Source organism: Cydia splendana, chromosome 6 (genome assembly GCF_910591565.1).
Source record: "Cydia splendana chromosome 6, ilCydSple1.2, whole genome shotgun sequence".
NCBI classification, from domain to species: Eukaryota; Metazoa; Arthropoda; class Insecta; order Lepidoptera; family Tortricidae; genus Cydia; species Cydia splendana.
This window is the reverse complement of record NC_085965.1, coordinates 24246775-24274223: the sequence shown is the minus strand read 5'-3', so window position 1 is coordinate 24274223 and position 27449 is coordinate 24246775. Positions and strand designations below refer to the sequence as shown.

Sequence of the window (27449 nt, the reverse complement as noted above, 5' to 3'; positions counted from 1 at the left end):
ACCTAAGTATTTAATCCGCGTCACATAAAACCATCATAGTCGATTATAGGTACTAATGCAGCAACACTAGCATCAATTTGATGCACATGACTGATGTAAATATTAAAATCATAATTGACACGCTGACCGAATAATCATTAATTGACCAGCAGCAAATTGCCATGAAAGCTTAATGTGGCCGAAACCGCAGCACTTTATAGCGGCGATTTTCACAAACTCCACAATATACGGTGCGTCAACACGTCAACTACCGACCAAAATGTGCATTCGAAACAGATTCTCGATCACGCCGTCCCTTTCACACTAACTAAGCGATGTTGAAAAGTGAAAAGGATGGTAGCATGAATCCGTTGATCGATAAACTAGAGTGTGGTTTTGGTAGGTATGTGAAATTGGTAGCCGTTGACTTTAATGAGGCTATAAATGAAAATAGCGTGTAATTTATTAGGGATAAAGCAATATTTAGAAATCTGAATATTGCTTAAAACAGCCATGACATTATTGAGCTAACATTAGTATTTTAAAACGACTAGAAATAAATTATACTTATGAGACAACTTTTAACATAAAAAAGTCAATGTGGGGAAGACGGTCTACAAACTCTTGATCGCTTCGAACTCCTGCGCTTGTATATATCCTCCTGCTTGTACACAGACACAGTCAAAAAGGAAAAGTTTCCTCCTCTGCTCTACCAACCTTCTGACAAATGGAGTATGTGAACAAATGCAGCAGTTAAAGGAACGAAAGAGTTTGTAGACGTTGTTCTCTTATAGACGGTTTTTCCACGTTGATTTTATTTTAATAGGTTTAATTTTATTGTGAGTATGTAGAATTAGAGTATTTATCTACCTTAACAAGCTTTTCATAATTATTTAATCTGTTAAGTCTCTAAAATAGCAGAAGATTCAATAGCGTTGTTAATTACGTTCTGTTATTTATTTATCACATATCTTCTCGAAATCTAAAACAGTTGACTTTACAAAGTCTAATGTTAAAATGTAAACAAATGCAATGTTAATTGCGTTCTGTTATTTAAATTTAAATGGTCATTAAATTCCTCGAACTTTGTGATGAAAGGATAATCCAAGATGATCCATAAAATCTCAGATTTAACGACGAAGATATCACTGGAAACATTTATTTCCATTCCCCAATGGGAATTTTAATGTGCTGAATACTAAGCAGTATTTAAGTGCCGTGTGATGTTACGGATTTGAACTGAAGAAATCTTGATTTGTTGACACTTTTACAAAGATTAACGTTTCAAAGAGAAAATAACGAGACTATTAATTATTCTATTAAAAGTTTTAATGTTCTTATAAATTTCTATTAGGATGTAAGATATTCAAAATCATTATTTGCTTTTTTACCTATATGTAATTTTGTATAAAAGGAAAGAGGTGTTTCGTAATAAGTATCGCTCGAAGACTTATCTGCTTGATAAAAATTAGTTTCCCTATTTGTAGCTGAGATAGGGTGTTGCTAAGAATAGACGTAGATATACTTGAGTATATCTAGCAAATAGTTCCCTGATGTTAGCACCATTTTTCAGTGTCGGCCGCAAGGAAGAATTTCGTTAGAATGTGCCAGCGGTGCTTTTATTAAACCGTGGTTGAAATAGTTCGTCTATTATTCTTATCCGTTAAATAGTTTCTGACGAAAAGAATATTTATTACTATATTTATTTTATACAGATACATGTCTCTAAAATTTTTGCCGGTACCTTTACTCTATCCGGAAAATAAGGTCCTTTTTGTAGCTCTAAATACAACTTACTTTATGAGATATAACACTTTAAACTCTCGCGTTTTGTACACATATTTAATTACACAAACGGGTCTACCGCGATATAATTTCATTGTTTTTACCTTTAATTCCGACGTTTCAGCTGAGTTGCACCAGCTGTGGTCACGGAAAGACTGACGTCCCAACAAATGTCAACGGAGATATTAATAAAACACCACTAAACTACCCGAAATTAGTTTATAAAAATGTTCGGGGTAGACAAAGAAATTGCAGCTACCCGTTAAAGTTTAATGTTTATTGTCCACGGCACGACACGCAACACTCACAGTATCCGTACACTGGTCCGAAGATATATCCTTTACTTTATGAGGGTCATACACAGCAATTACATTCACGTGTCTCCTGGTGGCATGGTGGACACACCCAAAATTAGCACAAATTTTCTGATTTAACCCGAATATTTAACTCTAATTAAAATCTACTCCTTTTATTTTAACCTGTGTAATAACACACACACGAACTGTTAACTTAAAACACCACGGCGTGAATTTTTTTTTCCCAAAAAAAAAATGAAGCATTGCGTCATATATCACAAGTAACCATGCAACCTTGTCGTTCAGAATTGAGATGAGAATCAAACCTCGATCTTTGATCAATGCCATTGAGTGTAAAGCGAAGCAAGGCTTCACTTTTGTCTTTGCCGGACAATAAACACAGCCAATCCCGATCTTCAATTTTTCTCAGCTAGCCAAGACAGTATCTCATTTTCCAATCCCAATGAGAGCAGTCACGCCATACATCCCCGTCCCGCTCCCGCGAATTGCCTCGACACTGACTGATTGCTGCTGCACATGCATTTCCCGCTGGATGCTTTTGAGATCTTGGCGTTTAGAGGACCGTTAGCTTGAAAAATTTATTGTGGCAGTTTTATAGTCTACTTTGGCTTTAAATTTTGTGGATGTTAGTTTTAAAGTAAACACATACATAAATCACTATGTACATATATGTTAGGGCTCGGCTTCCTTTTGAGCGCTAATCGTGGTAACTCGTAGTAGGAAGGCTGAGGTCTTCGTTGTAGAAAAGAAACTTCGTTGTAAAATACTCATATTTATCGTTTATTTATAACTTTACACAGCACACTTTTTAAACTATCAGCACTTTAGCTATTTACAGTAATATTAGTAGCACCATCGTACAATAAATGACAATAATACACTTTTAGGACACTTTTTGTCAGCATAGGCTGTTAAGGTCTTACTCCTAAGGTTGCTCAGATAATAATGGTCGCTTTAATGAGGTGCAAGGCCTTTTATTAGACCATCGCCCCTCCAATCTCGACCACTTCCACCTGTTCGTCAGGTGAGGTGGGCTGACCGGTAGTGACGTCACAATTGTTTAATTATTTTAACTAAAGTAAAATTGGGAAGTTCAATCACCTTACTTTTTATAAATGAACACAAGTAAATAAGAATGCGGTATTATTACTCTTATTTTTGGAAAGCCGCTAACATATATTATAGCTGGAATTGCGCTTAGCCAAATTAGTCTAAAAGATCTTACGAAGAATGTTTCCATTTCGAAGCACTTTCGGAATAGCTAGTTACACTACATTAACGCAATTCATATTAGATGGATACTGAAGAGAACCGGGGTCTATGAGATTATCATATCCTAGTTTTTACGCCGTGTTCTAATTGTACACCTACCCTCAATTTTTGATAAACTAGCAGTTCTTACTCTTTCAGCGAATGCAAGTTGTAGGCTCGCTTCATGCAATGATTTTTTGCATTTTTTACATATTTGTTTTCACTTACCAGCGACTGTAAGATTCTTCGTCTGCTTGACAACAGCGAACCTCGGACCTTCAGTAGACACCTCACACGTGTATGATATCCTGGTGGTGTAATGTTTGGGTAAAACCACGTTGATGGAGCATCGATGCTTGTTGCAGTCGCCTCGTGTGATGGTGCCGGCTGTCGTGTTGAACGTGCGGGTTTCCGGCTAGAAAGACAAATAAAATTAGCTTTCAATATCAAGTTCTGATTACCAAAAGAACGCGCAAACTTACACTGGTCAAGTTATTAGACATAAAAGAAAGAGAAAAATAGTTGGAGGTTATAATAGATTATGTAGATTAAAATCAATAATGGGTGACTACAATATTTCCCACGCTTGTTGGTCTCTGTGCGGGGACCAAAACCGTCTCCAAATAGAGGCAAGCGATGACCCCATTGTGACCATGCTTTCTGATTTTATTGCACTAACCAGTGTACACCAGTTCAATGCGTGTTATAACCTTAATGGACGGGTTTTGGACTTAGTGTTGAGCAATGCTGACTGCATGGTTACCTCCTGTACCTCCCCGCTTACTCCCGAAGACCCTCAGCATATAGCTTTGGATATATCTTTAGCTCTAAATTTGACAACCTATTTGCCTCAATTAATACCGAATCAATCTACAAAGCCAGTATTTCATCGTGGAAACTTTGATCTCATTCGTAATGAATTATTAGTGACTGATTGGTCGTGTTTAAATGACCTTGACGTGGAGGATTCTGTTGCATATTTTTATTCTGTCGTTAGGAACCTCATAATAAAACATATCCCGCATAAATGTATCAATGTCAACAACGGATACCCTCCATGGTTCTCCCGCGTCCTTATTAAAACTCGTAAACAAAAGCTTTCAGTCCATAAGCGATGGAAAGTGTACGGTAATCCACTGGACAGAGCGGAATTTGTTCTCTTAAGGGCAAGGGAACATAAGATGGAGTCTGAGTGCTACAATAACTACATCGCCTTTGCTGAGGACAAAATTTGTAGCAATCCGTCATACTTTTGGACCTTTATTAAGTCAAAATTTCCTACCAATAGCATGCCGGACCAAATGACATATCTTGGTAATACTTCCAGGGATGGAGACACCATAAGTAACTATTTTAATGACTATTTTAACTCTGTTTTTATTCCTGATCCACCCACTACTACCAGTTCTTTGCCAGTCCCAAATGATGACACTCTTGTTGATTTGCGGTCTATTACTATTACTGAAGATTGTGTACTCAGACATTTACAAAAAGTTGATATTAGAAAGGGTAGTGGTTCTGACTTGATCCATCCTATCTTTATCAAATCGTGCGCTCGTGAATTAGTCGTTCCGCTTACTAAAATTTTCACTAAATCACTGTCAAGTGGTCATTTCCCTGATTTATGGAAGAAAGCCCTTATCACACCTATATATAAAAGTGGCGATACCCAATTAGTGACTAATTATAGACCCATTAGCAAACTAAATATTTTCGGAAAAATATTTGAAAAAATTGTTTGTAACGAGATTAGGGCCGTAATTTGCCATCATATATCTCTGAATCAGCACGGTTTTTGTCAAGGTAGGAGTGTGGACACTAACTTACTTACTTTCACTGATTTTATTACCGACAGGATCTCATCCGGTTACCAGGTTGACGCCGTGTATACCGACTTTTCGAAATGTTTTGATAAAATAAATCATAATAACTTAATAATTAAACTTCTCAAGCTCGGTATACATGGCGATCTCTTGAGATGGGTAAAATCATATCTTTCGAACCGAAGTCAGGCTGTTGCATTGAAGGGATATACATCGCGTTTTCTTCCCGTGCCATCCGGAGTACCACAAGGGTCACACCTTGGCCCGCTTCTTTTTGTCTTGTATGTCAACGACATAGCTAATTGTTTTCTAAACTCTGATCACCTAATTTATGCTGATGACACGAAAATATACAAATCTGTTACTTCGGAAGCGGATTGCCATGCATTGCAAGAAGACCTAGATCGTTTTTCCCAATATTGTTCAAATAATAATCTTTTCCTTAACCCCGACAAATGTTTTGTTATCAGCTTCAATCGTAAGCAAGACCCTATAATATATAATTATAAATTATCCCATTCAAATATTTCAAGAGTTTCCTTCATTAGAGATTTAGGAGTTACATTAGACTCGCAATTAAATTTTAATACCCACATAGATAACATTTGTAAGCGGGCATATAGAAATTTGGGCATGTTGCTTCGGGTAGGGCAGCCTTTTAAGCGACCTAGAACTTATAAGTTATTGTTTTTCTGTTTTGTCCGTAGCGTCCTCGAGTTCGGTAGTGTTATATGGTCACCGCAGTATCAGGTACATATTGATCGACTGGAGCGGATTCAAAACATTTTTATAAAATCTCTTAGTTATAGGACAGGTTTTCACTTCAATGACACCTCGACGGCTGCGAAGTACTTCAATATCCCTTCCCTCAGTAATCGTAGGATGTATTTGGATGTTATGTTTTTCTACAAAATTTGTAAAAATGCAATCCAATGCCCTAATCTTTTACAAAAAGTGCTTTTTAGTGTTCCGCACCGCCCCTTACGTTCTAGGCCCCTTTTTCACGTTACTTTTGCTCGCAAGAAATATGCGCAGCATACGTTTTTCAGACGAGTGCCCAACTATTGCAATAGACATCTAGGCAGGATTGATCTCTTTCACAAATCACTTACTACACTTAAAATCATGTTAAAGGAAAAAATATTATTGCTGTAACTACCTACTCTCTGAGATTTTATTTTGATAGCTATTGTTCCTTGATTTTTATCTATTTTTCTGTACTACGCTTCCTATTTTCAGAATTCTATATTTCTTTTCTTGACCCTCGCTGTAATTATTATTATTATTCCGACTTTTTGCTGTAAGTATTAATGAGTTATTCTTGCTTCTTGTTGTATGTATCCTACCTTGGGCTTATGCTTGTACCTATTGTATACCAATTTTCAGTTACATGTATATTTTATGAACCTCCAGGTCTTTTTAGTATTAAGATTTATGTGCGTATTACGCACCTCTAACATATGTATCTTATATGACTGTATGTGTTCTGAATAAATAAAAAAAAAAAAAAAAAAAAAAAAAAAAAAAAAAAAAAAAAAAATAAGGACGTTAAACGGCAAATAACAAGCAGCTAGATAGCAATGAAAGCATCTTAAATCTCTTTATGAAAAAAATGTAACTATCGCGGTGACCGAAGACAACATTAAACAAACAAATCAATGCCAATTTGAGCTAAATTGATATGTGCCAAAAAAATTATGAACAATATTTGAAGTTTGATTTAATTAAACCACATTCAAAGCTTGTGTAGCTTTTTTGATAAGGTCTTCAAATTAGAGAACCAAAAATAAGCAAAAACTTACACATTTTCGGTTCTTTGTTCTAAGCAAAAACCTAAAATTACACTGAATTAGAGAAATGAATGGGAGGAAACTCTTTTCATTTCCGTATCTCTAATTTAGTGTCTGAACATAGTTTGTAATTGTAGCTATACAAAGGAAGTTGTGCTGGCTACTCATTTCCGGGTTGGAAGCAGCAAGTATGAATGTTCACTTCAATAACAAACGCATCCAATTACATTATTCATCTGTTCAATTTTCTATTGTAAAAATGTTTCTCGTTGATAAAGTGTCCATAATGTCTCTTTATGTACAGCGAGCTGTAAAATTGCTTGGACATGTTAAAAATGAAATCATTCATAAAATAGATATGCAATTTTGCGGCTAGGTGTACATTTTGGGAAATAAACCTATGCAGACACTGTTTCACAAGCTGTGTCTATATAGGTACTCAAATCCAAAAAGTTGAATTACACTTGTGTGGCACTAAGTAATAAGTAATATGTTCTAAGAGTAACGTGTTCAAATGTTAGAAACGTGAAGTGAATGTCTACCCCAGAAGTTGTAAGACTCGACAAACAACAATGAGGAATTGAAGATGGCGCCCAACGTGGGACAATACACATGTTTTTTCGTCTTATATCGAAACATCTTATTTGTACTCCAGTACCACATATATTTTAAAATATATTTTATGAATAAGTGTAAGTAACGACATCTGTCTCTATCGCACTATATGGAAGAGTGAAAGGGAGATAACAGCATTTAGTGTCCCCAGATCTCAGTAGTGCGGGACGTCTAGTGATGTGCTGTTGGGTTACCTACCAGTCAATCGAAAGTGGCACCCAACCTGGGGCCAACATTTCTTAACGCATTCACTGCTAGCGCAAACTACGCGCTATGCTCATAGTCAATGAATGAATGAATGAATATATTTTATTTAAGGACAAGTCCCTTAAATTATGTTAGTAACAAGTTCGGTACATACTTAAATTTAATTAATAGCGTGGATTTTCCGTTTTCAAGCAAAAACTACCTACGAAAAGAGAACCCACCTAGCAGTTGCTGGCTGTCAGTATCAAAATAGACATAACTAATATAATTATTTACCTGTTGTCCCGGCGTGTATCTGAATATTTCATTGTTGTCTCTGTACCACTTGACAGAGTGAAGAGGCGGGTCTCCTTTCTCATTCATATAGTGGCAGACGAGATTGGCGTCTCTCCGCGGGTCTCCGTAGCGGGGGACCTCTAGTAAGGTTATGTTGTGCGCTGTCGCGATCACTGTAACAAGGAGATATATTTAGATTCGTGTTATTTCGAGTAGAAATACTACTAAATAAATTATAAAAAATATAAAGATAAATACATGTCTTTGAACACATGCATAACATTGCCAATAAGTGCTATGGGTTACGCTCGCAGCGCGTAGTCACGGTTTCGACGTATGTAGCGCGTAGTCGCTACGAACAGTGTACCCGACAGTCGGGTTCTTGGCCCTGAATGTGTTAACGTTTTACCTCAGTAACTCAGAAAGTAGTAGTAGTAGTAGTAGTAGTAGTAGTAGTAGTAGTAGTAGTAGTAGTAGTAGTAGTAGTAGTAGTAGTAGTAGTAGTAGTAGTAGTAGTAGTAGTAGTAGTAGTAGTAGTAGTAGTAGTAGTAGTAGTAATCACTTTATTGTACACAACACAGGTTTACATAATATTTACAGAAATAAAGGTACAAAGGCGAACTTATCCCTGTAAGGGATCTCTTCCAGCTAACCTTCGAGTAGATGAGGGGAGAATTCAAATTAGATAGACAAACTTACGGAATGCACAGTAACATTTTAAAAGTAAACTAACCAAAACGTCCAAAAGTAAATAAAATACATAAATAATATTATAAAATAAAATACATGCTACATACATAAATACTAAACATATATTACATATAATATAATTATATATATTTATATATATATATATACACAAGTGTCAACAAAAAAAAAAAATCAGTACTTAACCAAATCACGCTTGGTTGGAAAGCATACGTTTCTTCAAATTAGCCTTGAGTGACGCTACAGACTGGGACCGTTTGAGCGACAGGGGCAACTCGTTCCACAACTTCACCGCGCGTACCGTGAACGAATTCGCATACGATCGTGTCTTATTCGGGGGAATAGCAAGCGTAAGATTAGCACTTGAACGTAAGCGGTGTTCACTGCCTTCAGCCAGATAATTAAATCTCTCGGTAAGGTAAGATGGAGAGCAGGGGTTAAAGAGTACGTTGAAAAGCAACGACAAGACACGCACATTTCGGCGTCGGCGGATCGGTAACCACCCGAGCTGAGAGCGGAATTCAGAAATGTGATCGTACTTACGGAGGCCAAATATGTACCTGATACAAACATTTTGTAGACGCTCAAGTTTATCCAGCAATTCCTCAGTAAGGTCCAAAAATGCAACGTCACCATAGTCAAGAAGAGGGAGCAATAGAGAACGAGCAAGAGTTAGTTTGGTGTGAAGAGGGAGGAAATTCTGTAGTCGTCGAAGAGAATGGAGAGATCCAAAAATCTTTTTGCTCACCTCGGCTACGTGAGGAGCCCAAGAAAGCGTCTGATCCATGATGATACCCAGATTTCGGACAGTAGAGGAAAGAGGGATAATAATCCTATCAAACAAAATGTCAGGTACCACCATGTCCGAGAGCTTGTCTACATAGTATGGACTGGCAATGACAATCGCCTGTGACTTCTGAGCATTAATTTTTAAACCAAATTTGCACGCCCAATCCCGTATGGACTCTAAGTCATAATTAATCTGAGCAATTAATGAGGGAAGATCGTCTATACTAGCCGCTGCATAAATTTGTAGGTCGTCTGCATAAAGATGGTATGAAGACGTAAGCGATGTGGTGATACCATTAATAAAAATAGAGAACAGGAGTGGAGAAAGCACCCCTCCTTGCGGGACGCCAGCGGTGAGCTCACACCAGTCGGACAGTTTGTCATCTACTCTAACACGCTGGCGTCTGCCAGAAAGGTAACTACGGAACCAAGATAATGAAGTTTGGGAAATGTTAAGTGTGTTGAGTGTGCCTAGAAGGATCTCAAAGTCTACCGTGTTGAAGGCACTACTAATATCAAGGAGGACAAGGACAGTAAGCTTTTTTGATTCTATATTAAACCGAATATCGTCGGTGACTTTAACCAGAGCGGTAACTGTGCTATGCCCGGGGCGAAATCCAGATTGGAGGGGATTAAATAAGGAATGTTTATTAAGATGAGATAGGAGACGACGGTTAACATAATGTTCAATAATTTTGGATAATATTGGGAGAATGGAGATAGGACGGTATTGGGAGAAAGATGCAGGATTGGAGGTTTTTGGGAGAGGGATAACATGGGCATACTTCCAGGATGCCGGAAACGTGCCATTGGATAGAGAAAAATTAATGATGTCGGAGATGATGGGTGATATGAAATCCGCCACGAGCATAAGCATATCCACACTGAGGTTATCATCACCGACGGCCTTCGTTTTAATAGATTTCAATATTTTAAGTGTCTCTTGTGAAGAAATAACGCCTAATTCAAAGGGAGCTAAATAAGAGTTGGTTGTAGTAGCAGCAAGAAGCGATAGAGTAGAGCGTTTAGTAAAAGGATCAAGAGTAACCGGCGAAGTACTAAAGAATTGGTTTATACCATTTACGTCAAGAAAACTAGAACCATGCGATTGAGATTTGCCAACCCCAAGTGTTTTTAAAAACTTCCACAACTTAGCCGGGGGACATTCCTCAATGGACTGGTGTATGTAGCGGCGCTTTGACTCCCTACAGACCTTGTTGCAGCGGTTACGTAATGACATATACTTCTGGCGATTACTATCCGAGGGATTTTGTCGGAATTTTACTCGAGCTCGATCTCGCTTGGCCATCAGCAGCTTGATTTCCGGCGTGAGCCACGGCGCAGGGAAGTGTTTAACGCGCGTGGGTTTCAGCGGTGCGTGTTTATCAAAGTTCCCAAGCAATATGTCATTGAAAGCCCTCACCTTCATATCGATATCTGCGAGACTCTCTAGCCCTTGCCAATCCGCACTCGTTAAGTCGGCATAGAAGGCTTGCAGATCCATGTCCCGCAGATTTCGCCGCATTATAATTTTATGCTTCCGCTTTGGAGGACGGATCCTGAATCCCGCAAAAATTAGATCATGATTGGAGAAGCCGGCAGCATGAAACTGGCCATGAAGAGAAACCAAGTCTGGAGAAGAGGTAATAATTAGGTCTAATAAAGAAGGAGGGCCATTATGCGGAAAATGTGTAGCCGTGAGCGGTAAGACACTGAGGTTCAGAGAAGTTACAAGTGAATAAAGCTTAGAGGAGCGAAGATCATTTTTAAGGAGGCAGGTGTTGAAATCGCCCATGATAATGCTATGGTTAAACTGGGGGGTTAAATCAACTAAAACATCGTGCAGAGCATCGAAATAATTTATATTGGAAGACGGGCTGTAAAAAACGCCAAGAAGGACTTTGGAGTGATGTAACGTGGCTTCTAAAAAAAGGTGCTCGGCAGAGTTCGAATAGACTGATGGTGACTGCGAGACTATCCGACAAGCGATGTTACTTTTAATATAAATAGCAACACCACCACCGCGGACGGTGCCCGATCCACCTCCTCCGGTGCCGGTCCGGTCGTTCCGTATCAGACAGTACCCTGGCAATGGATAAAGCGTAGAAGGAAGAGAAGGTTTTAACCACGACTCAGAAATGAGAATTGCATGAATATTCTTGTTAGAGCTAAAGGCTGAGAGCAGTTCAGGGTAGTGTGCCGGCACACTCTGTGCATTGATGTGAACAACGTTAAAGTTTTTACACGAAGAGTTGAACGTATATTGCAATTGTTCACCCAAATCAGGCAGATCTGACGCGTCACTCAAAGAATCATAAAGGCTTGAAGAAGAAAGAGAAAAAAACTCACTGTCTAAACTAGCATTAAAAACGTCTGACATTGTATATGGTTTAGTACTATTTTATAATTTATATAAATATGTCTATAATATGTAAAATAATTAAAATATATATTATGTAATTATCACTATTAAGTACTACTAAGAGTACCTTAATAGTCAACCGCCTCATTTGCTCGCCAGCATACAAATAGTAAACACAAACTATAAAAAAAAAAAACAGGAACAAGTACAGCACTGACATTAGAAAAAATAGCAGAAAAATACACCTCTACGATGCAAAAACAAAACGCTAAAAACGTCAAATGTCAAAGTGACAGCATGGCAGGGTAGGTTACAAAAGCAGATTTTTAAATCAACTAGAAATTTTAAATGTACCGCTGCAAAAACTGAAGTGATTTCTTAACGTACCGTTATAAAAATAAAGAAGATTTTGATCTTATGACGTCACAGGAGGACGGAATTTAAACACGAGTAACATGGAATGGACACATACAGAAACACAACTACGCATTGTTTCAACGCTTGCCGACACCGGAGCCCGCAGTAAACCTCGCCTGGCGTGGTGGCCTCGGCGCCACCACCGCCGGCGATGCCTTCCCTTCTGCCGCCGCCTCCGTCTCAGTCCGCACTCCTCCAACGACTCCGTCAGCACTTGGCGGGGCCGGTAACGCTTCCAACTCGGCCAGCGTAACAACTTTACGGCGCACCCCGTCGTGGCACTGCACCACAATGCGCCCATCACTTGTCCAGCTGCCCTTAACACCATACTGCTTGCGGGCCTCCAGAAAAACTGCATGCCGGGTGCTAGTAAGAAACTCGGAAAGAGTTCTGCCTGAGCCCTTCAACAGCTTCTTAGCAGCCCAGACTGCATCTCTAGTCCTGTGGCAGCCGAACTTAAGAAGGATAGGCCGTGGCTTTGATGGTATCAGATTCCTGCCCAGCCGATAGCAAGCCATGAGAGTTATTCCGTCCACCTTTAAAGTCTGTCGGAGAATGTCCACCGCTGCAGACGAGGTGTCCTCGCCCTGTGCCTCGGGCACACCATGAAGCAGAAGAATGTTGGTTCGAGAACGGGACTCCATCTCTTCAAGGGTTCTCAACACAAATTCCATTTGGTCCTGGAGACTTGATACAGCTTTCAACATAAAGTTTTTAAAGGCACTATACTCGTCTGGCAGCGCCTCTGTACCCTGGGTGGCCACAGAGCTCTCAAAGGTGGCCATTCGAGTCTCGAACATGGCCTTCATGCCATCAATACTCCTCTGGAGCTTCACCAGGTGATCCATGATGTGTCAAAAGTTAACACTAACTGCGACCTTTGAACTTTAGTGTAAGATAGTGTTTAAATTGTGAGTAAAAAGTGGTGATAACTGCTGTGGGTGCAAATGAGGTGCAAAATATCACATGTAAGTTATTATTACATTAATACAATGTAAATTACTATTTTTTTCGAAAATTAAATTACAGCTCTACAATTTTGACGTGTTGTTTGTTTGGCTACCCGCACAAAAAAAAAAAAAAAAAAAAAAAAAAAAAAATATATACTTCTGATTAAAATGTTGCTAGTTGCAAATCCCTCAGCTGTATCACTAGCTATTTTATACTAAAATTTTATTGCTATAGTATGCAGGGTAACGTTACAATTAAAAATAAATGAAAATTAGACATGTTTTCGTGATTTGTTTTTATGAAGCCAACTTTAACCTTATACGGTTGTACTTATGTCCTCGAAAATATAGTCTAGTTTTCGAGTGATTTTTTACATGGCATTTCCTGGCTAAAATGTGTAAATATTAAATATAAAACCTCTCATTGTAATTCAGCCCCCTCTTAAATTATGTGCCCTGAGTATACAGTGCTTTAATTAACCATCCCCCTCCATTTAACAATTTAAATTAATTAGCATCAAATTAATTAACTGAGCTAATTATTAACGCGTTAACAAACAAATTCAGTGCACGGCGTATTTAATTTCGTTATCGAATAAGTTTTTAATTAGAGTATTTTGGGACAGCACAGAGCAGAAACTTTGAGTACGTATTAATATGCAGCTGGGCAAAGTCGACAGAGTGTAGGTATTACTATTGCTTTGAGACAAACCAGTATGCTCAAACCAGTATGCATACGATCTTGAGGTCCATAAAAACTGCACTATGAGATTGCGGATGTTTTTCACATAACCTATTCGGAAAAGGGCTTTTTCTTCTCTGATAACTGGTCAAAGTGGCACTTATCGGACATTTTATTGCCAGTATTTAAATATCAAAATACAAGTGTAGCATACACTACATGGATTACAATTTGTTTATAATCGATTACGTGCAATACTAATTTCTTAGGTTAAATAATATTTAGAAACAATAACTTTCTCATAGGTGATGTGAAAAGCAGTTGTGTCACAAATTTAATTATTTCCACCTCTCTACGCCTCTTTACGCTCAGAATTCTATTTTAGACATTTCGCTTCGTCCAGGATTAAATGTACGCCAACGCCATAAATATGTCATTTAACTGTCTTGTGAGACAATCTACTGTTACTGGTTCATTGAAACAAATATTCTGTGCTGGGACGATTGGAATAAGATGCCAAGAGCTTTGCAACTTTACCTGGCTGATAGAATGCATGAAACAGTAGAGTAAAGCCATACTGGCTCAACTTTCTAGCATTTCCCTTTCCAATTAGAAAACCGTTCGAGCTGTGTCTTTCATCAACACGTAACCGAGCATCTATCTCACACTAACGATAACGACATTAGTCTTTATGTTGCACCAATTCTGTTTTATATACTACTTTACTTTATGTACCTACTGTTTTATATACTAGTTTACTTTATATATCTACTATTACTACCACGTCTCTTTCACGAGTTTAAGTTTATAAAAAGAAACAACATTTCTTAAAGCGAGGATTTGATCCCATCTAGTACTTTATCCTTTATCTTAAAAATTCTTGATTTAAGAATTTTAGATGTTTATTTAACATTATAATCTTCTTATTTTTTTCTTTAACGATTTATTCTTAAGAAATTGTAGTGATGATAAATAGAAATAAATAACTTTCTTTATCCGACATTATTAGTAATATTACTATCAAATGATTATGTAAGGCAGTTGGTGATTGCGAAGAAAACTGCTGCATTTGAATGTTATAGAGTGAAAATGCTTTTTATTAAATTATTTACAATGTAATATCTTCTTTGCACACCTCATGGTGCCCCTACACTGGCAGTTATATAACTTTATATATCATTGTGTGACAGAGACAACATATTACACAACACTATCAATAATATCATGCACATAAAATTATAGAAATAGTTTATTCGTGGCATAAAAAATAGGTAACAGACAAAAGAGAGAAAAAAAAAGAGGAACAAAAATAAAACTTACATTTTACATGTTCTTATATATAACTACTCCTATCCGCCAGAGTTGTAGCACCATCAATAATGAAAAAGGTATAAATCAAATTAGAGGTGACACAATCGGCGGTCATAAGACCGCCTAAACTTTAGTGACAAAGACTTAGGAGACATTAGCAATAACGCTAAAGGGAAATCTTCCAGACAAGGTGAAAAGTGTAAAGGTTTAATTTGTTTTCACAAGTACGGCGAGAGTTGGTTCTGTGTCATGCAAGTAGACTTCTTAATCACAAAATTCTCTTGTGGGCGTCGCACTTGTGATGAAATGGACTTATTTCAGTGTTATCTTTACTCTTAACAGAACACCGTTCGTTCAGATCTAGGTATTCAAATGAACACGGCATTGCGAAACGCATTGTCGATGGGAATGAACGCTGTTTGAATGGTAAACTGCCGGTGGATTGACACTGTTTGCCCCAGCGAGTCTGTGCCGGCTCCATGCGGGTCGGAGAACGCAAATTTACCTAGATGCTTTGTTTAGGCGTTTGCTAACGAGATGGCCTCGAACTGGTGCTCGACACGGTCCCAGAATATGTCATCTTGAAACTTAAGTTATTGTCAATAGAGGTGACAGCAGGGTGTCATCTATTGGGCATTAGCATGTCGAGCACTAGTACCACCATCAATAGTTTCAAGCATAAATATCATAAATATTATTCAACACCCAAAACATTTAGCGGCAACATTACCCTTATTACACTTATTTCTTTCTTTCTCGCACTAGGCCATTTAAACAATTAACTACTTCTTTACTCTTAACTTTTCTTACTATATCCTCATGTTTTTGTTATGTTTTATGGCGGTATGCTCATAAATTTGTTATGTTTTAATAACAGTTATATTTCTATTTGTCCTATGTGTTGTTAATTTAATTAGGTATCTCATCCTTATTAGTTTTAAGTTAGCGATAAGTTAGGTCCCCACCGAAAATCAGCGCTGCGGCTTACCGTCGTAGCATTACGCTGAGTGGGGGTCCTAATTAACGTCTATGTGTATATATAAAATTTGTAATTTAACTGGTTGGTTGACGTAAATAAATGTATTTTCTTTCTATTTCTTTCTTTCTAATCGTTTAAAGAAAATGCTGAAAACTTAGGTAAGTATAGAAATGACGTTTTCGTCGCATCTTTTCATATTTTTTTGTTTATATCTCACAATACGCAGACGACTTTGTCCTGTCCACTCCTGACAGCGATATGGATAGAGCCGTGTTACGATTACAAATAGCTCTTAATACATTAGTTCAGATATTATCAGATATGGGTCTGCAAGTTTCCGCTGCAAAAAGTAAAGTTTGTGTTTTTAAGAAAGGCGCCAATAAAGCTCAGTTCAACATAAAAGTAGACGATTTGAATTTGGAAGAGGTTCTTTGTTACAAATATTTAGGCTTATGGATGGACAGATCTTTACGTTGGAACAAACATATACAAGACATTTCGCAAAAATTATTAAAATTCCTGGACATTTTCAAAGTCCTAGTTGGACCTGGGTGGAGCATTCACCCTAAACACTTAAGACGTTTATACATTTCAATTATCAGAAGCCGCTTAGATTACGCTAGTTTTTTGTTTGATAATAGTTGCAAGTTAAACTTATATAAAATTGAAAAAATTCAAAACCAAGCAATGCGGACCATTGGAGGATTCATTAAAAGTACACCCATTCATGTGATGGAAAGCGAACTCTGTTTGCAGCCATTACATATCCGACGTAGATTTCTCGCCGGAAAATTCTTGCTAAAATCAAAGTCGCAGTTAGGTAACGTGATTCTGAACCTTCTCCAACAATTGAAATCATCTATTTCTCGAAGAACACGGAAAAGGCCAACTCCTTTATTGTTGTCTATTTATGATTTGGTAAAATATATCAATATGTATTCAAGCAAACTGCCAGGAATGTTTAAACTGGACTCATGGATAAGCAGCTTTGATTTATCTAACATCGTTATTTGTAACATAGAGGGTATCACAAATGCAAAACGTAATTATGATATGCTTAATCTGAGAAGTATCTGCTCCCAAATATTAAATGAGAAGTATGACGGGTATTAGAAGATCTATACCGATGGTTCAAAACAAGACAGCAAGAGAGGAGCTGCCCTTTATGACCCACAAAATCTGAGCAGCATGAAATTTAGTATTGATGGGGAATTATCAATAATGAACATCGAACTCATTGCTATTTTAGAGGCCATAGGCTACATAGAATCAGTAGAATATGAAAGATTTGTTATTTTCACTGGGTGTGTAATGTTTAATATAATTATAAAAAAACTATCATACATTTGTTATAACGCCATTTGATATATTATTTTATGTTATAATGTAATTTTTATTATACGTTTCCTTTATTATATAGTGATTTCATCTAAACTGTCATTGATATAATGCCTAATGTAATATAATTTTCAAATAGTATATAGACATGTTTTATAACGACATTTGTTATATTATATTTTTGTATAACGTAATACTTCATACAATTTTATCAAGTATAAATACATATATCGTATAACATTTTTTGTCATATTTCATTTACTGATACCGTAAAGTTTTACATACTTTTTATAACTAGTACATACACAGCCATTAACATGGGAGACACTAGCTGGTGACCGTCCACAGTGGAGACATATTGTGCAGACGCAGGTGCGTGAATTTGAAGCCAGGCGACGCACAGAGCTCGACGTTAAGCGTGACGAGCTAAAGGCCAGACCACCTGTGGCCATCACGTATAATTACGTCGGAGGGGTGCTGACATGCAGCGAATGTGGCCGCACATTTGCTGCAAAGATTGGCTACGTCAGTCACCTGAGAGCGCACCAGCGACGCTCTCAGCTGTAGCAAAGCAGTCGCTGTAGCCGAAAACGGCTAGGAGATGATGATGATGATGATAACTAGTACGCAGGCCTACTGCTTTTGCTAGCTATTTTATTCTAGGGAGGTCGCAGTTCTAACCTAACCTAACCTATTTTTCACGGTTTTCGTTCTGCGAGGGCCGCAGTTCAAACCTAACCTAAACCACTTTTTTGATAGAAAATTTTATTCTACGGAGGGTCAAAGTTCTAACCTAACCTAACCCTCCTTTTGTTAGGTAATTATTCGTTTGTGCGGAGTCGCAGTTCCAACCTAACCTAACCCATTAACTATTATGCTACATGAATAATTATGTGATGTCACTTGTTATAACAAATAATATGCTTTAGAGTATGTAATAATTATGGCAATGTATATTAGACGAAGTGTAAATATACCTTATGACCATTATACCAATAATAACATTATGTATACCGTTAATTAGGTATTACGGTAGTATGCCATTTATTACGTTATTCAAAATAACGATATATCAAACTATAATATATGAAATGTAATTATAACAAATGTAATGCACCCATTTTCACTGACTCTCGAAGCTCTCTCCAGCATTTACTAAAATGTACAGTTATGTTAGAGGAGGACCAACAGCTAAGGCTATTATTGACGCTATATTTATACTACGTGGCAAATCAAAACTTGTGGTACTTCAGTGGATACCATCACACATAGGCGTCTCAGGGAATGAGATAGTGGACAATTTAGCTAAAGAAGCATCATCTGATGGAGTGCCTCTAACAGTTCAACCATACTTCACAGAGTACATACATTTAGTGAAGACAAACTGCCATATATCATGGAAAGAACATTTTGACCAAAGGTCAGTGGAAAAGGGAATATGGTATAAAACCATTCAACCAGAGCCATGGAAAAGCCCGTGGTTTGATAACTAGTAGTGACCTATGTAGATATCAACTTGTAACTGCTTTCAGACTTCGCTCCGGGCACATTCCACTCAATAAATTGTCATTTTTAATGAAAAAAGTCCAGTCACCGGAATGTTCAGAGTGTGGTAAATTAGAAGATGTCTATCATATCATGATGGAGTGTGTTCGGAACGAAGACAAAAGGAATGATCTTTTGCTCCAAGGCATGAATATTAGGGAGCTGGACGGCTGTAACAGGATCTTGGCTTTCCCTCAATCAAGGGAAGCGAGAGCTCTGTACAGTATGGTGATGGTGGGTATCCGAAGACGAAAATAATGAACTGTTTAGCTTTTAATTTTTTTTATTATGATGTGTATTATTGAGCGGCATCGTCTTTTAGACTAATCTCGTTAAATAAAGATAAAAAAAACATAATTTTTTTTAAATTAATATTTGTCGATAAGTAAACAATAAAATTTCGTTTTGGCTACGACCGCGGTACCGTATCAGATTAGGTCTTTTGCTATCTGAAATGTATCATTTTGAGAAAATCGACTGTGAGTTTTGAAACAAGCGTATTTTATATATTATTTATGTTTAGTCTTTCATGTCACGATATAAAAACGACGTAATACGTAAAGTTTATCATAGCATAAATTACCCCAAATTTCGAAGGCTATCCACCAAAGTGTCTATCTCTCCCCCAGCAGCTTTAAACCGCTTAACCTCCTCTGACGTCACAAAGACTTCTGACGTCACAAAGCTTACGTTTTGATAATATGTTGCATAAATTCAGACTTTAAATAAACAGGCGTAAGCGCCTTAGTAATATAAAGACAAATCAGCCTTTTTCCTTTGAAGGAATTAGGGTCTAACAAAGGTTTGCATTGCATTTCCGTTTCACGTAGGTGTGTAAAAATATCAAAGCGATGTTAATACTTTTCTAAAAATGTAAAGGGAATTGCAAATGGCGATTTAGGTAAGTGCTGGGTGACATGTTAATTTTGAGCTTTTTAATGGATGCTATACTTGTACGAGGGAATAATAGTGGCATTCATTGGATGAGAATGATGCAAACATGTTTATAATGATTTTGACTATTAATGATGAATGTTTTGCTAATCGACCACCATCGTTATAATTAACCGCAGAATATACTCGGTTTAATTAATAGGATAAGTAGATTAAAATAATATGTAATTAGATCGGTCCAATAACAATGTGAGTTAATGTAGGTTTAATAATATTAGACATCAAACATAGGTAATTTTTTACCAATTATCAAAAAAAAAACACAAAATCTCAAGCAAATTTGGGTCAACACTGATATTACAGTGTCTGGGATACTTATCAACTTTAAAATAAATTCTCTTTGAAAATTTATGTTTTTCAAACTTATATAAGAATAAGTACATACTTACCTACAACATGGGTTTCAATTTGATAAACGAAAATCAACGTATTCCATAAGTATACCAAAGTATACATGGTATATATGATATGATTATGATATATATACTAACAGTTTAGTGAGACGGTTCTACTCACTTTAGTAAATCACTATGGATCTTAGAGCATTAGATAAGTTCGTCTTTTGTACTGTAAGGTTATTTTTTGTGTAAATAAAGGTTGAATAGGAAAGTATACCTATAGGTACATAGGAGCTGGTAGTTGAAAATACTTTCCTCCATAAAATATGTAGGTTACTGGGAGACGCCATCTTGATGCTGTACAGCCAGCATAAAAGTCAAGTAATTTACGAGGCAGGTAACTTAAGGATATGAATATTTTATAAGAGAAATGGTCCGTGAAAGGCGCGGAAGTTCGTAAGGCGGCCATTAAATATTTTGTGGGGCTAAACACGTTTCTTCAGCGGGAATAACAAGGAAGGCACAGGCCGATTCGAACGTATACTGACATCAGAATATCTGAATTATGTTATTTAGTTATCGTGCTTCTCGCCCGCGCAAATGTATGGACACGTATATACGAGCGAAATGCACGATATCTGGATGATATAATTATAATATGTATCAGTGTACTTTCGAATCGGCATGTTAGGTACTTGCTGAAAGCGCTCAAGGTCATTATTGAAAAATAATATAGGATAGGTAATTGAGTTTGTGAGGCGTGACAATTTTTAATATTGAAAAAAAAGATAAATTTGGTAGCGCGGTTTTTATCGAGGAGAAATTTGTTTTTGAGTTGAAATTTTAATTTGCGTTTAAAGTACAAAGTCTTTAAAGTTAAACTAGTGGCTCTGTGAGCTGTAGACCTCGCGAGCAGAGCTTGAAATAACATGGTGCTAAGAGCTTTAAATACACCGTGTTTTTTTTGATTTCCGTTAATTTCAAGGGTGCATTCCTGAGCTTAAATCAAGTAACTTTCTCAAAGATACCGATGTTCTAATTAAGTCCATTTCGGAGATAATCCATAATTTATTTTTTTAATATAAGGCCTCTACAAGCGTGTACACTTGCCTTAGGGCCGGCTTACATATTGATTAGTGTTTAGAATGAGTTCATACATTTGCTACTAAACTTAAGTACAATCTCGGTCGATTGATGTACGAAATGACATTGATATGTCACAGATTTCAATTGTTTGGTTGAGTTAAATGTAATGCCCGTGTTACAACAACGCTATATGCTACATTTAATTACTTTTTAAACAAAAAAAAACAAAAAAGAAAACAAAATTTTTTTTTTTTTTAAATTAACTATGCCATTTAGTTCTTATAAACGTACTTAACTATACCCCGAAGTCAACGGAATTCAATAAAAACACGGTGTATAGTAAATTAAAGAAAAACAATACGAAATTTATGTGTAAAAAAATACAAAAAGTTATAATATCCCAGCATACAATTACTGGGGATCGAACCCAGACCCTCTGTGCAAACAGAAAAAGCGAACGTTTACAAACTGAGCCAAATAGTTCTTAGATGGGTTGACGAAATTTAGCTACTCCTTCTCAAATTAAAATTAGTTAAAATTAAATATCTAAATACCGCCTAAACCAGCGATATTTTTTTTCTGCATTTTTTGCTATTAACTCTGTAAACATGTTTCAAAAAGAAAAAAGTCTTATGATATCGATACGACTATTTGTTTAGGCGCCAGGTATCACGACTCCGCCATTTTTAAAAATTTCCAAAAACCGGATTGACAAAAAATTTTTATTTAGTCATAAAATTCGGTCACAAAATTTCACGAGAATCGGTTAAGAATTGCGACCTGTAGAGGAGAACATCCGGACATACGAAAGCAAAATGCCCGAGTCAAAACGTAGACCTTCGCTTCGCTTCGATCAATTAAAACAAGGGAGTTAACAATTATAAATGTTTATTTAGGTATAAACAAGCCACATTTACAATGTAAAACAAAAGTTTAATCAAAGCTGCAAAACTCGAAACTTTCAAACACGAAAATAATTAATTAATGTTGATATTAAATGATGTTTGCAACAAATAATAAATTTGAAGGATAAAACTTTAGAAGAGCTATTCGAACTTAACAAAATGATCTAATTCAGACATCACGCGCCCGCATAAACCTCACAAACATTCTGATTTCGGTGTACCTAAGTTTAAATTTGTGCTAGTATTTTCCTCGTATTTTCGTAAAACTGATTTCATGACTGCCATAAATCTAGAATGTTTCTGTACGTAAACCAATCTAATCCCTTGTTTCGTCGTCGTATTTTGGATCGAAGTATCGCCTATGTAGGGTTTTTTTAGATTGTGTATGCAAATGTTACGTGGATAGAGGATAAGCCTTTGAAGCTGTCGCTAGTGATGGGCGCGAGGAAGATGATGAAAAATTTTGAGTCTGCTATTAATAATATTTTACAGGACATCCTATTTTCCCGCACTAGTGCGTAAATAGCCCATTTCGTGCGAAGTAAAAAGTTTAAATGTACTGTAAAACGTTGTACGATACACGTGCGAGTGCGAGTAGGTAATTCGCAACTCGTGTCGATTTAAAACACTCCCTTCGGTCGTGTTTTAATTTATCGCCACTCGTTTCGAATTTCCTCTTTTCCGCACTTGTATCGTAAATAACTATTTTATTGCTGTTTGTGATTATGTTGTTGTGAATTTTAAGTTGGCGAGATGAACTTGACGCCTTTGATAGGAACTGTACGGTTACCATCAGTTTGTCACTGACATAAACGCCGTCGAGAACGTAATTTACTTTCTATACATCCCGTTTGCACTAATATGCGAGTGCGAGCGAGATGTATAGAAAGTAAATTACGTTCTCGACGGCGTTTATGTCAGCGACAAACTGATGGTAACCGTACTGGTAGGAGACGGGTCAAGACCGGGATACGTGGAAAGGAAGGAGGGAGGCCCTTGCCTAGCAGTGGGATGCAAACGGGATATGCAACTGTCCTTGTCGCAGTGTGTCGCACTAATAATAATATGTAAGAGTGATAAAGAGACATGACTACGCTACGCCACGGAGCGTCAACTCCCAGGACCGAGCAAAATGGCGACATCTTGTGTTGGAGGCAAAGACCAGAGATATTGTAGGCCATTATTGAAATGAATCAAATGAACATTAATACTCATTATAATTATTAACAAGCAAAAACGTCTGCGAACGATGCTATTAAGCTTAGAATAAATTTTAAAAGTGGAATTAATACTGTCTTGTGTGAGACTTGAACTCAAGCAAGACAGTAATTTTTCCACTTTTAAAATTTATTCTAAAATTAATACTACTAAACTTAAAAATTAACTAAATTGAAAAATAACTGAATAATTGAAAAATAAATGCCCAACTCTAGCTGCGGCTACAACCCCGGGCATCCCCGGTAATGCCCGGGTGTCCGGACGTTACCGGGTTTTTAAACCGAGCGCTTAACTTACTTATGTTTAGGTAAACACTGTCGACTGACCATTTGTGAACCTTATCTCAAAGACTTAAGGTTCATATTAACCCTTGGGACGCCTAGTGCCATATCCGTACCAGTCCTGTCAACTGCCGGAGGGTCTTCAATTTTTGTACCCGTCAACTGCCTAGTCCCAGATCTGTACAAAGTGTCTCAACTGCCTTGTGCCTTATCAGTCACCAAATTTATTGTATTATATTTTTACAATTTTGAGATCTAAACACTTACAAATAGAGTTTTATATCATTTGCACAATAGCACTTCTTTTTTATCGCGGCAGTTGACGGGTGCACGTACGCGAGCCTATCCGGCATTTGAGGGGGATGGGACGGATCCGGCACTAGGCATCTGACGGGTACAAGTACGTTTGTCGGTTCGGCGTTCCAGGGGTTAAGTCAAGGTGTTCCTGTTAGTAGGGGTCCCGACAAGTCACAACAAGTTTAGTTAAGCCGAGGCGACAGTGTGGTTTTTAATACCGAGTTTGAACTGTTGAACTGTTGAAATTGAGTTGCGAATGTGGGTCGTTCGAAATTGTTACATTACAGCTTTTAAGCTTAGAATCAATTTAAAAGTGGAAAAATGTACAGTACTTGGGTGAGACTTGAACTCACCACACGAGATGCTAGCCGATTCTGTCATAACCTGAACGTATAGTAAAAATGTTTTGGCCCGACTACTCATTTCTCTAATGTCATAAATTGCTACTGACAATATCTGGTAATGAATTATTCATATTATATTATGTAACAACATAGTTATAGTTATACAATATATGATTCTTTTGACATGTAACATTGACGTTATCAATAAATATTTGTATTTGTACTAACTGTTTACATATTTATTTAAAATTATTGTACTTTGATTTGTTTCAGTATCTCTTCACAATTACCAGAACCAAACAAAAAGGAGGACAATATCTTGTGCCCTCCATTTTTAAAAGCGTTTCCACACAATCCAAACATAAGAGAGGAAAATTCAAAGGTGTGTTCGGCACTCGGCCCCGGGCTTTTGATAATGGGACTGGGACCCTCTCTGGTATACATGCAGCCTCTGTGAGTCTATATAAGTATATATATAAATAATAATATCTACAAACTCAAACGTACACTCAACATGGACAATAGTGACGGTCACAATGGCAAAATATATCGGAACGAATCCTTATTTCTATACAGTACCTAACAAAGATGTGGTTATGTGCATTAGGTGAGCGTGCGACTTTCAATCCGGAGGTTGCGGGTTCAAACCCCGGCTCGTACCAATGAGTTTTTCGGAACTTATGTACGAAATATCATTTGATATTTACCAGTTGCTTTTCGGTGAAAGAAAACATCGTGAGGAAACCGGACTAATCAAAATAAGGCCTAGTTTCCCCTCTGGGTTGGAAGGTCAGATGGCAGTCGCTTTCGTAAAAACAAGTGCCTACGTCAATTCTTGGGATTAGTTGTCAAGCGGACCCCAGGCTCCCATGAGACGTGACAAAATGCCGGGGTAACGCGAGAAAGAAGAAGAAGGAAGAACCTTCACTGACATCAAACCATAATATTAGAATGATATTTTAATCATAATATATCACGGCCCGATTCGAACAATGCTTATAAGAAGTCACAGCGATACGTTACCGATCTATCAGTGTTGAAAGTGACATATTTTCAACCAAAAAACGTCATTTTTGACACTGACAGATCGGTATCGTACTTACCGCTGTGACTTCTTGTAAGCATTGTTTGAATCGGACGTCAGTTATCTGTCATTCGCGCGGTTTACTGTCAGTCACTTTACTGTGTATAAAATAATAATGTAACGACGCCTTTAAATATAGGTACCTACTCGTATTTCAGTATTCGTCGTAAAGTCGCAAAGTATAATATAAGTTTAAATTTATTCGGAGTCTGGTCAAGGATCATTCTCTGAGAATATAATATCTGCGATTGCTTCTAATTGCCACTTCTAATTGTCGCGGTATTTAGATCGCAACGTATATTTTTGAAAATTATCCTCAGTAGGTACCTCTATTTATAACCGACTTCAAAAAAGAAGGAGGTTATCTTATCAATTCCACCGTTTTAATTTATTTAGTTATAAGACAATTTTGCGTTCTGAATAACATCCTTCCTATCTAATTTAAAATCAGTGACGAATAGTAAAATAGCCAGGATTTATATCACAAGAAAACTTTGTTTCCACCATTGTATGGCCACAAATGAGGGTAAACATATACGCTATCAACGAGGCCACGGCCTTATCGGGACTCTAAACAAAACGTTTCCCAAAACAGAGCCCGGGGAGTCCGGAAACCCGTAAGCCTATCTTCACGAAACATTTGTGTTCGGGTGTTTGACTTAACTTAGGAACCTGCACCCCTCGTGTAAATTTCAGTGACGTACGCGTTTGCGTTAAGTGTCATTTTGTACCGAAACGTCCCGCTTGGCGCGCTGTTCAAAATATCATCCAAAAATAGACAACGCAAACGCAAATGCTCGTCACGTTATTGAATAAAATTTCCACTTGGGGTTCTGAGTGTAATTCAATGTCAAAATGTGTACCATGCGTTTAATCGGAGGTTGGAACTACCTTACTTTATTTTTTTTCCAAGATTATAATCTTTTACGTTTTTGCTCTCATTTTATATAATTAGGTACCTAATAGAATGATCTTTTTCAACAAAACTCACATATTTATGTGTTCGCGCAATCAAATTTAACAGTACTAAAATAAAACACAATTCTTAAATAGGTACTCAAAAAATCAGTAGTAACTTTACCTTACCCGCGCTCCACCTTAAGCCCGTACCGTTATCCCTTACCGGGAAATCGTGGGAAAAGCTTTAAATTTCCACAAGTATCGCTTTTCTTAAACCCGTAAGGTTGGGATCCGAGAACGGAATCCGGATTCCTCCCTGGAAATCGAGCCCTTCGGAAAGGGTTGCTTTGATCGGTAACTTTACTCCACTTGTGATTCGTACAAACGTATACTTCTTATGTTTGTAGTTGTTATGTGTGAGAACTATATTAACTAGGTATATTGTAATATCAGTTTGTAATTTATTACTGTTCCTAGTAAAGTAAAAATTAAATAATACTGAATGACCTTAAAACTAATATTAATAATATATCATATCATATCATATCATATCATATCATTTATTCAGTAATGATCATACATTGTCATTTACAATATACAATTCACTTAATGAACTAAGGATAATATAGAATTAACTAAAAAAAATGACATGTTAATTTGCATAATAAAAGATGGAATGTTCATATTTTTATATAAGTAAAAAATAAATAAATGTCAGGTCTCATTGCTCTCGTTAATAAACTCATTTAGGGAGTAATAGGCCTTCCGAACCAATAAACATTTTAATCGTGCGTTAAAACCCGAAATGGTGTTCATGTTTTTAATGTCACATGGGATGTTATTGTAAATTTTAGTGCCAACTACGTGTATACAATTGCCAGTCTTCCTAAGGCGATGAGTGGGCTGATCCAAGTCATG

At 37.0% G+C, this 27449-nt stretch overlaps 2 protein-coding genes across 2 annotated transcripts in view; both read right to left on the bottom strand.

The window, feature by feature from the left end:
- LOC134791744 (uncharacterized) overlaps positions 1-27449 on the bottom strand; it is a 63661-nt gene that overhangs the window by 2526 nt on the left and 33686 nt on the right. Inside the window, exons 2-3 of the mRNA XM_063762885.1 lie at positions 8044-8216; positions 3561-3747 (exon numbers count right to left, since the gene is read on the bottom strand). Of these exons, the coding sequence (XP_063618955.1) occupies positions 3561-3747; positions 8044-8216 (360 nt within the window). The remainder of the gene's footprint in view (positions 1-3560; positions 3748-8043; positions 8217-27449) is intronic.
- On the bottom strand, positions 12397-13191 carry LOC134791578 (uncharacterized). The gene has a single exon (XM_063762628.1). It carries the CDS (start codon positions 13165-13167, stop codon positions 12397-12399), a length of 771 nt encoding a protein of 256 aa, XP_063618698.1. The 5' UTR covers positions 13168-13191.